At 44.6% G+C, this 12,789-nt stretch overlaps 1 protein-coding gene across 1 annotated transcript in view; it reads left to right on the top strand.

Moving 5' to 3' along the window:
* The window catches only part of LOC104339335 (neuronal acetylcholine receptor subunit alpha-7), a 62,971-nt gene that overhangs the window by 31,351 nt on the left and 18,831 nt on the right, over positions 1-12,789 (top strand). The window contains exons 3-8 of the mRNA XM_075410912.1: positions 2,658-2,702; positions 4,453-4,562; positions 7,007-7,086; positions 8,855-9,022; positions 11,086-11,280; positions 12,564-12,650. Of these exons, the coding sequence (XP_075267027.1) occupies positions 2,658-2,702; positions 4,453-4,562; positions 7,007-7,086; positions 8,855-9,022; positions 11,086-11,280; positions 12,564-12,650 (685 nt within the window). The remainder of the gene's footprint in view (positions 1-2,657; positions 2,703-4,452; positions 4,563-7,006; positions 7,087-8,854; positions 9,023-11,085; positions 11,281-12,563; positions 12,651-12,789) is intronic.

Here is a 12,789-nt window from a genome sequence, read left to right as displayed (position 1 = left end):
GGGGTTGGACCAGATGATCCAGAGAGGTCCCTTCCAACTCCAAACATTCTGTGATTCTGTGATTCTGTCTTCCTTTCTAGTTTGGGGTGTTTCTGCAGCTCCAGCCACCCAAGTGAGTGAAGAGAGGAGATCATGTTCGCGCAAGGGTTCAGCAGTAACAGTGGTCCAGTATTCTGTGTGCTTGGGAATCAGTATTTAGGAGGCTTCTCCAGGCAGTTATGCTTCATGCATTAGCCTGCGAGTCTACAGTTCTTCCGTGGGGCACACGAGAATTAAACCCAGAGGTATCACAGGAGAAAGCACACACCTAGTGGTGCAGCTCAGTGTGAGATGATTCAGTTTGGTTTTGAGCAGCTCACATCTTTGCTGGTCCTTCTGGGGTAGTTTCTTTGCATATGTACTGTGAGTGTGCCTCTGGAGGGGAGGACGGGAGGAAAGAGAGCATGTATGTAGCCTGAGGGGAGCAGCTGTTTTTCCAAAGTGGATAAGTCACTTCTGAATTTGCTACCTGGTTAGCCAATAGGTACTGCAAAAGAAATACCATCATTTAGTAATCAGAGTGAACCAAAAAGCCTAGGCTACTTCAGGACTGTGGCTTGCCTTGTGGTAAACCAGGCTTTTTGAATGTTGAGTGCCAATGAAGAGTAGAGGTGGCATGGACTCAAGTGGAGAAAGAAAGGTGGTAGTGAGCTAGACATCTGGCATGGAGGACAATGACAAGCACATGGTAACTCCTCTTCTACATTAAGGACATGACCAGAGAGGGCCTGCATGCCCAGAGTACTCTGTAGGGTTTAAATGCCTGCCAGAGCAGCCTGCAAGTGCAGGATCTCCCACCCCAAACACTGCAGACAACCATATGCGCTTCTTAGGGTGTGAACACACAGAGACACACATGAAAAGGTAGCTCAGCCATCCAGGGGAGCTGGGCACTGGCACCACGTAGTTGTAATCCCGAGTCTGGGAAGAAACTTGATTTGGAGAGAGCCTGAGCCTGGATCCATAGGTAGGCAGTGGCTCCCTGTGTGGCTGTTCTTAGAGAATACTTGTCATGAGCGTTTGCATCCTGCTGGTGCTTCCACGTTCCCACACTTCTGCGTCGTACCCTGAGGTTTGATCACTGCAGTCGGGCAGTGATGGGCTGCAGCTCACAGGGGTTTGCTGCAGTTTCACAGCAGCTTTGTCTGGTGCTAAAACATATCTCTCTCCTTCAGATATCTCCTGATCTTCCTTGTAATGCAGCTAATCTCTGGGTTCTGCATGAGTTCTGTGTTTCCACTTCGCTATGGAAGAATGGGAAGAAAACAAACAAAAATTTTGCCTCTAATTAAAGAAGAGTAGTGTTTCAGGGGCCCAAATCATAGTTTATTTCAACTTTTCTATAGCAAGGGGAATCAAGCCAGTGCACCATAAAATAGCAATCCCAGAGAAAAGAGGTTGCAGGTATTTCCACTTTGCTGTGGACAAGTGAGTCACCTGGTCCAGGCCACAGCTGTGCCTTCCAACCTGCGCCAAGGGAGCCGAGCTGAATCAGAGCAGGAAGCTGTTGCTTTCTGGTATGTCTCTTGGCCAAGAATGTGGTTTTCTTGGAGAGCGGCTGCATTGGTCAGGCTTGGCCCCAGCTACAGCATCAAACCAAGCTTCAGGACACACCTCAGTCAAAGCTGGAGTGCTCTCTGGAGAGGTGGGGTTTGAACACAGGTGATGCTCTGAGGGGGAAGAAATGCTTCCCTGTGGTGTGGAGACAGCTGGTCATACAGTGAGCCAGCCTCACTGAGCACCGCAGCCTCAGCTCCTGGGAAGTGCAGGGCATGCCCCTATTTGGAGCTGTGCCAGGCAGGGGTGTTGACCTGGATGTCTGCAGCCCAATAGCTCTGCAGCCCTTGCTGCTCCATCCCCACTGCGGCAGTAGCACCACAGGGTCCTGAACCTACAGGGTGACTGCAGCAAGCTGGACGCCCTGTGGCTCCCCAAAGCCCTTGCAGACCAGCTGGGTGAGGGCTTCTTTCTGTTGTGAGTCAGAGCTGCTTCCCCGTGGTCTCTGCATGCAGGAGTCTGAATCTACAGGCTCCCGATCTGCACAGGTGCCACATGAGCTCCCTGTCAGGCAGCATTTGTGTCCTTTTGCCATGTGTTATCTTACACCCAAGGCAAGCCCTTCTTTCCCTTTCAGCTTGAGCTAGGCTACATAATGCCAACACTCCAAAGGAACAGCAGCATTTCACCATTGTTTTGCAGTGGCAGCAAATACAACATAAAATCTCTCCGACTACTACACGATGTGAGGTATTGGACATCATCCTGTTTTGATGAACTAGCTAGAATGAAAAACTTCTGCTTTTGGCTAGTCTGATTGTCCCCAGCAAAATAAGAGTGATTATCTAGTATTTTCACTTCTGTTGTTGTTCGGTTATGATAAATGCAGAAGTTCTCTAGGTTTAGAAGACAGAAAAAAGCCATTATTGCCTGGGCCATATAATGCAGTTCAGTGGTTTTGCACTGAGCTCACAATCTACCTCATAAAGTTTGTGTTTATTTACCACAAGAGTATGGGTTCTCTGGAAGAAACATAAACTCTTCCACCTGTAATCAATCTGTACTTTGAGTCTTATCCCTTTTTCTCTTCTCTTCCCTTTCGTTCCTCCTTTTGTTCAAAGGATGAGAAGAATCAGGTGTTGATCACAAATGCTTGGCTGCAGATGGTGAGTAACCTGTGTCAATAAAGAAAAAAAACACATTCTAATTCAGCAAACTACTGAATGTGATTTCTTAGCTGAAAAGCAAGATTGTTGTCTTTTAACTTGACTATAATGTGAAGTAAGTAAAGTAAGCATCCTGAGTACTTTGAAATGTCTCTTGTACTCCTTGTAGCACTGAAAATTAAATGCAGGAGACTACATTAATCCTTTGGGCAGACCTGTTGATCTTTGAAGGGTGAAACCAACTGCATTGGTAGGTCAGTGGATGTAGGTCTAGTAACAAAGAGCCCAAAGTTAGAGTCCCACCGTAGCTGAAGGAGTGATCCTTCAAGGGGCTCAAGGCCATCTCCAAGCCCAGCAATGGGGACTTGTGAAGGAGCCAGACACCCAGTAAGACCCGAGCACCCTGTACTCACAGCTTCTGGCAAAATCCCCACGTCTGTCTGAAACAGGGAGCCCAGGGTGCCCCCATGGAGGGCAGGGCACAAAGATCCCCAGCGCTTGCCCCCAAACACAGAACTAATGCAGCCTCACTGCACCATGTGGAAACTGCTCAGGCTGGGTGGTGTGGTGGCCAGGGACCACAAGGAGCCCCATGCTGCATTGCTGCTGGCAGTGCCTGGGCACGTCAATGGGAACATTGCCTTCCCTTGCGCTTTAGCAAACCTCATTCATAAACATTCCTCCTTCCTCTTCTGCAACCTGCTCCAGGTGAGGAGTGATCTGCACCAGTCATGCAGGATAAGCAAAACTGATCTTCACTGAGGGCTTTGGGGAAGGGAGTTTCCTGTGAGGTCTGCTGCTGGCTGCATACAGCAAGACATATGATCTTCTCTTATGGCCTGTAAAATAATCTCCTTAATGGCTTGCACTCAGTAATGCTGCTCTGCAGGGAAAAGTCTGTGGGAGACTTGAATGATTGAATTAATTTTGCTTTGATTTTAGCAGCCAGACACTATTTCATGTTAATGGGTGTAAGTGGACAGGCTGTTTCTTCCTCAGATACCTGCTGGGATTTGCAGCAGAAATGAGTTGTTTTCTATTGCAAACACTAACCCAGAACAACCTATAAGACTACAGGATTGTTAGGACAGAGCCTGTGGGTGTGGTGTCCCTGGCAAAGGTGTTCTTCAGTTATAGCATCAGTAACTGTTTCCCTTCCAGCCTTCCCATAGAGCTTTGGTGCAAATGTCAAGGTTCACCACAAAAGCTGTGCCTGTATCTTTCTGGCATTAACTGTTTGTGTTAGGGTGGAGGAGAGGTAATCAGAAACAGCCCCTTCAGATGTAAAGTTCACTTGCCTACCTCTCATAGGATGGTGGTTTTTAAAAGAATCACCCAACCTTTATTACTGATTAAATTATGTCCAACAAAGAAGGACTCTCAGACTGTGGTCCACATACCACTGATGACACCCAAGTCATTCAAACCACCTCAGCTCAGAACCAGCATGCCTCATGGAAGTGCCAGTGTTGCTGCCGGCCCACCAGAAAAAGTTTGCAATGCCTGGCTTCCAGCTGCAAGGTAGAGAGGTTAGACACTGAATTAAAACACAGCACACAGCATTCAACCACCACACTGTGGATGCCTAGGTACATATGCCAACCTTTCTTAATAATTAAAGATGAGCATTAAACTATTCTTATACTACTGCTGTTGCTACTGGCAAAATCCATTATGTGCCCATAATATTCCAGACAACTTAGAAGACTTTTACCAACTCGTATAATCTGATGTATGTATTTGCCAACAGTACTGGGTTGACGTTTACCTGTCTTGGGATCAGTTTGAATACCCAGGGGTGCAGAACTTGCGATTTCCAGCTGACCAGGTTTGGGTACCAGACATTCTACTGTATAACAGGTAAGCAAGATGCGCAGAGGCCGGTGGGAGCCTAGAACTAGAGCATTAGATGCTGGATGTCAGCCCTGCTTCACTGATATTGTGGGGCTTTTGCCATCTGGAGAATTGGCTGTTAATCTTGAAACAGTAACAATGAAAGCAAAGAAGTGCCAGCTAATAGATTTTTCTAACAGCTTGTCTAAGTCTTCCTTGCTGTAGTTCTGCTTATGTCTTCTTTACTTTTTCCCAGTGAAAACAATCCATATTCTCCTTACAACGACCATGGCAATTCAGGAATATTATTATCATGTCTCTGCCATAGTGTTCCTACCCAAACTGAACAAATGGATTTTCTTCTGACTTTCCTCATCACTCAATATTTTATAAATCTCTCCATCACTCCTCTTCCCCTCTGAAAACTCTGTGATCTGTTTTTCCTCCTCCAGAGCTGAATCCAGCTCTCTAGCCAGCAATTCTGCAGTGCTGAATGGAGGGGGAGCTCTCTGGACAGATGATTCTTTAATGCTTTCCGGGAAGATGGGATTTTGTTTCTGTTCTGACTAACGTCTTAGTTTTGGACTTATTTTTTGATCTATCGCAAACTCCAGATGTTATACTTCAGCTTTGCTGTCTTGCTAGATTTTCACTGATCTGTCTTTCTCGGACAGTTTTAAGCATAATACTTTCTAATCATCCAGACTGAACTTCATTCTGTTGGTTTCCCCAGTTCACCAAGATCCTTTTTCCATTCCAAACCCTTACTACAAGGTATCCAAAGGGAGCTTGGAGTGACCTGGATTGTTTAAGAGTGCTTTACTTCAGCTTTACTCCTCATGGTCTTCTTATTCCTTTTCAGTCTTTAAAAAGGAGGCATATAGCCTGGTCCATATTACTGTAGTTTGTTTATAAGAACATGATGTGGCAAGCGCATGCTAAAGTTCAGATATATTTCTGTGTTCTCTTACTCAGGTAGTCAGTAAGAAAATTAGACTGATTTGATGCAATTGGCCGTTGAAAAATCTGTGCCAGCTGTTTTCACCTCATTATCTTTGAACTTGGGCTGACGTGTCTATAATTTCACCTTTTTAAAAAAAAATCAGATTTCTCTTTGATCTTCCTTAATTCACCAAGCCCTTCTTTGCACTCCATGAGCTCTCACAGATAATTGTTAATGCTTCAGAGGCCATTTTGGCCAGTCCTTTCAGTACTCAAGAGTAAATTTCATCAGCCCTGCCAACTGGAATCTGTCTTATCTACACTTCTTTAACCTGTTTCTGCCCTGTTCTGCCCTAGACTCCTGCCATTGTGCGAGAATAAATCGTGTGAGCCACAGTCTTTGAAGAGTGAAGTGCAGAGAGTGCAAGATACTGCAACTCTCTGCACCCTGTTGTTCCCTTTCTTTCCACAGCAAGTAATGGATCTATCTGGTTCTTTGTCTTTTCCTTGTTTCCTTGCATTTATAAAAACATTTCTTGCTGCCTTTTATGTGTTTTGATAGTTATCACTCCTTCTGCACTTAGCCTTTTCAATTTTATCCCATTTGTTTTGTGCTCGGGCAATACTGAGGACTGAGGACTCAGACATGAATAAAGAACAGGTCACAGGAGGAATGGAGGATCTGAATTTTCCACATCTGGTAGTGAGACAGGGTGTGTAAGATGGTGTAGTCATGCAACATAGACCCGCACATAACCATGACAGGCAAGGATCTACAGCATCAATCAGGGGAACCCTCCATAGTTCATGACTTCCCAAGATACCCTCTGGAGCAAGCCCCCAGGCCTGCTCCCTTGAAGAATTCTTGTCCGTGCCCAGCTCATTACTCCATTATTTTTCTCAGAATTTCTGGAATACTGAAAAAATTATCTTTTCATGGTCCCTTTCACCTGGTCTCTGCTGAGTCTCAATGAATCTCCTCCTACAAGCCCCAGATCTAAAACAACTCCTCATGCCTTCCTCCATTGCTTGAAGCAACACCTTGGCCCCTCTGCATCCTAAGAAACTGCAGAATTATTGCCTCAGGCCACCACTACTCCTGCAACAGATATCTGGGTATCATATCTGGGTAACAGTTATGTGAGTATCAGATACTTGATTTATACTGTGAATTGCCTAGTTCTGACAGCAGCCCCAGAAAAGCCTCATTGTCCCAACTGCGTGGTCTTTGAATACAGTTGCTGTGACACTTTTGCTCCTTTCACCACTGCCTTTGCTCTGAGAACTCCAACAGCTCTGCCTCTCATGTCTTTGAGGACACTAGAGCATGCAACCAGCATGCTTGGGTGCAGGCCAACAGTGTCCATATGAAACCGAGATATTGATTAAGGGTGGACCCTTCACCCAGCGTAGGACTGTAATTCAGATATTCTGTGCATTAAGTTCAGCCAGAAGATTATGTTGACAGATCTTAACTCAAATATTAGCTTGTTTTTTATTTCTTATGTTTTGTTTACACTGTGTTATAGTGCGGATGAAAGATTTGATGCAACATTTCACACAAATGTGCTGGTGAATTACTCTGGATCCTGCCAATATATTCCTCCAGGTAGGGCACAGAGAGCATCTGTTTGCTTTAAGTCAATGTGTAGCTTTGAATTAGTACAAGCAGTTTTCATTCATGAATGAAACTGAGCTATTTAGAAGCAGTCTGTGTAAAGTTTGGAAACTGTGTAATTATGGGACACACCCACTGAAATAATTTAGGTCCATTACTAGTGGTGTTTTTCCACTTCACAAATCAATAAATCACTTTCCTGAGCAGTTTGATTAAAACATGCAGAGGCCCAACTGAAGTGTCACCTAAAGCAAGGGAGTGAAGAGGCACGTGACAGCAGGAGACCCCAAGAGCAGCACTCCCTCTGCAGTGAAGTTCTCTCTGCCAGGCTCAGGCTACAACTCCAGGTGAAGAGGCAAACTGAGACTGGTCTCAGCCCACCAGACCTGACTCTCAACAAGCTTTCCATCTGCATTGCCAATTCAAGGCCTGTAGGGCCCAACAGCCAGGACCTACCAGCAAACAGACAGCTTATCCCCACAGTCATTCACTGTGGTGGATAAGAAATGCCCAAACTTTGTGTCATAGCTGCTGCCAGACTGACTCCAAACATGTCCACAGGATTCACCAGGGAACAAGTCAGTCTGCGCTGATGGCTCATCTTCTGTTGATCCCTACCCCTGTGACGCCTTAAAGCATCCCTGCAGTTTCATTGGGATGGATCCCTGGATAAGGTTGCTCTCCAGGGAGAAACATGAGGCAGGAATAAAATTGACATGTACCAGAATAAAACCTTCTCTATCCCTCCAGGCAGGGAGGTGATGCAGAGGGTGTCTATATGGGGAGATCCGGTCCTGCTCATCTCTTGGTGAGCTACAAACTCCACAGAGAAGAACTGATTACTTAAAAACCCAAGAAAAGAGTAAAGAGAGAAAAAGTAATAACAGAAATCTGTTGTGCAAAGCACAGGAAATCCTTTGCTACAGAAATTTAACTGCTACCAAGCTACTTTGCAAAATTTTAGAAGGAAAAGGTTGATAATCCCCCTAGTGACTGGCAACAAGGTCTCACAGAAGGAGCTAGATTAGTCAAGACATTGGAAAACATGGAAAAGTCGAAAAGATGGTGTTTCCAAACCTTCATTAGAGTTTTATTTCCCATGACTTAGGGCCATGTGGCCCTAAGAAGAATGTTTGGAGCATCCATTAGGGTTTTTTTTCTTCTTTCAGCTGAATAACAAAACCCAGAAATCACTAGTTTGCTACAATATACATGTATTAATCTGCTAAACTGCTTAAAATGTCACATGAAATTATTGTAGTGGATTAGACACACCCAGGGTAAAATACAAGGCCCAGGTTAACATACAGAAGATAAAGGCCAACACTGAGCAAGGTTTAGCATAGCAATGTATTTTCAAGGGACTGTGGGTCTAATGCAGGGCCTGACAAGGAACTCCATTCAAAGAGCTTGTCACAGTACTTCCAGCCACAGTGTGTGGACATCTATGTACTCTACACTCCTGCCAGGCCCTGCAGCACTGCCTGTGATCTGCTGTGGCCACCCAGCACTAGGAGACAGGCTGGACTGCCCCTGAGTGGCCAGAGTGTCCTGGGCAACCTACCTCAAGGATGCAGTGAAAGAGAGGGGTCTTAACTGATGCCCCACTCATGGCAATGTCTTTCACCTCCACTGCTAGTTTGGTTATCCCAAGACTACGTAACACAGACTTTTGGAGAAGAAAGTTGTTCATAATCGATACGAGTAGAGAGGAATTGGCCCCTGCACATGCTTGATTCTGACTGGTTTCTATCCACAGGCATTTTAAAGAGCACATGTTACATTGATGTCCGCTGGTTCCCCTTTGATGTGCAGAAGTGTGATTTGAAGTTTGGCTCCTGGACTCACAGTGGCTGGCTGATTGACCTGCAGATGCTCGAGGCTGATGTTTCCAGCTACATTTCAAATGGAGAATGGGATTTAGTGGGTAAATTGGCTGGCCTAAAATTTTTCTGTATTCTAATTTTCAAAGGCAAGTCCCAAATATATGGAAATCATCAATCCCACTGGGACATGAAATATAGCTATTAAAAGTTTCTATGTAGGAGGCAGCAAAAAAAGGAAAAAAAAAACAAATTAGAGACAACCTTTCACCCACATACATTGAACTGTGTCTGAAAACACTGTATTCTGAAGCAATTGCCTGCAACTGAGCACATAAATGAAATCTGCTGGTCCTGATGCATCTGAACAGTTTGTCAGTACTAAACTTGGATGTGTCTCATGTAGGTGCATAGAACAGTACTGTCACATCTACTCTAACAAGTCAGCCAAAAACTGTTTGGTGTAAAAATACTATTTCAGCAAAACTGGAATGAGCTTTTATAGAGATGAACCTCTCTCACCCAGATAACCATCAAAGTGTCTACCAGTTCATAATAACTGCACATAACTGCAGTTCAGTATGTATCTCTTCCCTTCTGTGCTTTGGAAGATAGGCGTATTTTTACAAGGGGAATCTATGCCCAGAATTAGTTATTCAGAGTGAGCTCCTAGCGAGTTATTTTGAACTCATTCATGTAGCTGTAACTCAGAAGCAATGCTATGGAAATTGATAGAGCTTAGACCACTCTAAGGAGAGCTTGCAGAAAGGATGTTTCATCTTCTGGACATACAGACAAAGAAATAACTGTCACTGACCAACTGCGTGCAGTAGTTTTACCATTCAGGGCATCGGAGGAATAATACAATAAGAAACCTAATTCGTATTCAGTTTCATGAGAAGCTGAGGGACTCTACAGGAAAGTTCTCCTAAAGTCTGTCCATTTCAGAGCTCTCCTCACTTACCAATTCTTTATAGTGGTTATTTCTGTCCAACAACTTTGCATATTTGATGAAGAGACTGGCTTGTGGTTTATCTGCCTTCAGCCCTGACTGGGGGTGAACAAAACAGGGCCTTATATAGCTCATACAGCAAAAGCATGAAGTAACATCTCAGGCAAGCCATGGCCATATCCTTTATATAGACTTTGCCACTCTCCTTTCAAAATATACACATTGTCAAATCTTCTGTCGTGCACAGAAACAAAAAAGAGGTCAGCAACAATGGAACGAAAGATATAAGGTGCTGAGTTCTTCCATCTCCCCTGACATTTCCTGTGACATTTCCTGACAGTTCCTGCCACACAGTGTCTTGGACAGGCTACTGCAGCCGGGTCACCATGGCCAACCCTGCAATACAGCTATATTGGACAGCTATGTCTCTTCACCTTCAGTATGACAGACTTTAAGCTTAACTTCACATCCTGTTTGAAAATTAAGCCATATGCTGTTTGGTTTTCCTGACAAAAAAAAGCAAATGTATGTAAGAGAATAACAGAAAAGTAAGAACCAGCGGCATTTGTCACATGGAGAATCTGCTGCCTGGGCTAGTGAACATGACAGCATCTGTTTGTCACCATTCCCTGGATGCAGGAAAAGCAGAATGCATGTTTTACTGAGTTGATCTTTGGCCACTGCTTGCAAATCTTTCCTCGTTGAGGTTGGGATGCTCAGTACTGTTTTGTTCTGGCCCAGAGGAGCTTTCTTGGCTAAGCCTGTTTCTAATCACTCAGAAGGCATGAAAATACACCCTAGAAAACACAGAAGGTGGAGTAGGAACAGCAGATATCTTGCATTGCTGCCTCAGACATTGCTGAAGACACTGACCCACTAAGAGTTAGCTTGGCTCATTAACCCTGTGATGACATACTTCAGCTTTCAAACAACACTGAACTGAGGCATGTTGTCCTTTGTTCCCTTTATTCTATTCATCCATGTGTGCATCATTGGCCACAAGTGTCACAAAATGACTTTTGCCTGGTAGCTGATTTGGGGGTGTCTTTTCTCCCTTATCAATTGCCACAGGACACTTCAAAAGCAGTCTTCAATGCACAATGTGTGGCAGAGGTGCCATACTTTGGCTCATAAACCACCAGTTCTTGCCCCATTCTGAGGGGATACCCAGGAGTCCTGCACCTCTCCCCACTGCTCTGATCTCCCTCTCTGTAGGAGTCCCAGGAAAGAGGAATGAGTTGTACTATGAATGCTGTAAAGAACCATACCCAGATGTGACGTACACCATCACTATGCGCCGACGCACCCTCTACTACGGCTTGAACCTACTCATTCCATGTGTTCTCATATCTGGCTTGGCATTGCTTGTTTTCCTTTTGCCAGCTGATTCAGGGGAGAAGATTTCCTTAGGTAAGTGCTAAAGAGTTCATGCCTTTTGTAAGCACTTCCTATAAAATGGAAAATACATACTTCATGGTGCTTGGAGAAGATTTCCTTGGAGGAGCAGCTGAAGCACTTGTTTGGCTGCAGAAACCAGGGTAACAGCTTTCTGTATGGCATTCACACATCTTGTGCTAAACACTTCCAAAAATCTTTTGGATTTGCTCTGGGAAGAGGCAGAACTTGTCATTGGCACAGGCAGAGGTGATAGTACTCAGTCATACCTGTTGTTTTGTTCTTTAGTTCGTTTCGATGCGTTTCACAGCTGATTAACTCCGTTTTTCAGATACGACATACTAAGACACAGATAGTAAAGGGATGTGAGCAGCAGGAGCTGGGCATTGGATTTTGATTTTCCAAGTTCATAGCTCCCAAACAGCCAAGCCATGAGTCCTCCATGAACGCAAAGTAGTGACAGACAAGGAAGGGCTAAATGAGATTTAGTGTTGCGTGTGTCAATAAAGGCAGGAGGAGTGCTTCCAAGAGAAGACAGGGGAGAAATGGAAATACACAAGACTGGCCCAGGCGAGACCTTACGAGATAATTGTGCACAATTCTGATCAGGACAGAGACATATGAAGTGCCCTCTGTGTTAGTAGAACAATCAGGGATCTGAGCATCTTCCCTTATAAGAAATAAAACATAGGCTATGGGGGATACAATTGCCCTATGAAATATAGGATGGAGACAAGGAAGAGAGTTATTTGAGCTGAAGTACAATGTTGACACAAAAATAGGAGATGATGTTCATGCATTGACCTTGCGATTTCTCAGTACCAGGGCAGTTATGTTTAGCAACAGTCTTTCCAGATAGAACAGACAAAGAGCTTCTTTTAAAACAGGCTGCAGCTCTTTGGAGGGTGTTATGTAATATGCAATTGCCAAAAACTAGGCTTATGTCAGTGCAAGTCTCTCCTAGCCCTTAATAACCATCTGGGCTTTGTGCTATGTTTTGCAAAAGCAATGTAGTTTACTGGTTCTGCAAGCTTCATTTCACTTGGCAGAAAAGACTGCCATTACATTAAGAGGAGCAAGGGTTTTGGGGTAACTGAGAAAAGCAAAAAGACAGCGGATAAATTTGCATTCAAAAATGCTCTCTCTGCAAGTGTTCTCAGCTGCACAGACAGACATGAAGTCAGAGGTTTGGCTTAGCCGTAGATCAGGGCAAAGTTATATTTAACAGCAAAGACATCAGAGGAGCAGCTGCAGAGTTCATGTTCCTCATCTTTCCCTTCCATGTTCACTCCCTGCAGGTATCACGGTCCTGCTTTCCCTGACTGTATTCATGCTGCTTGTGGCTGAGATCATGCCTGCAACTTCTGACTCGGTCCCGCTAATAGGTAAGCTGATTTTCTCTGCTCTGTGCACAGTGTATGATGCTTCTCAACAGTTATTCAAAGCCTGTTTCAGGACTGACCCTTTTTGTTACTACAGTTTTGCATTTCAGCAGTGTCAGGAGTAAATCTCTGTCTTGGCTTT

This window comes from Opisthocomus hoazin, chromosome Z, assembly GCF_030867145.1.
Source record: "Opisthocomus hoazin isolate bOpiHoa1 chromosome Z, bOpiHoa1.hap1, whole genome shotgun sequence".
NCBI classification, from domain to species: domain Eukaryota; kingdom Metazoa; phylum Chordata; class Aves; order Opisthocomiformes; family Opisthocomidae; genus Opisthocomus; species Opisthocomus hoazin.
Note: the sequence above shows the minus strand (reverse complement) of the source record. Positions and strands in the feature narration are given on the sequence as shown.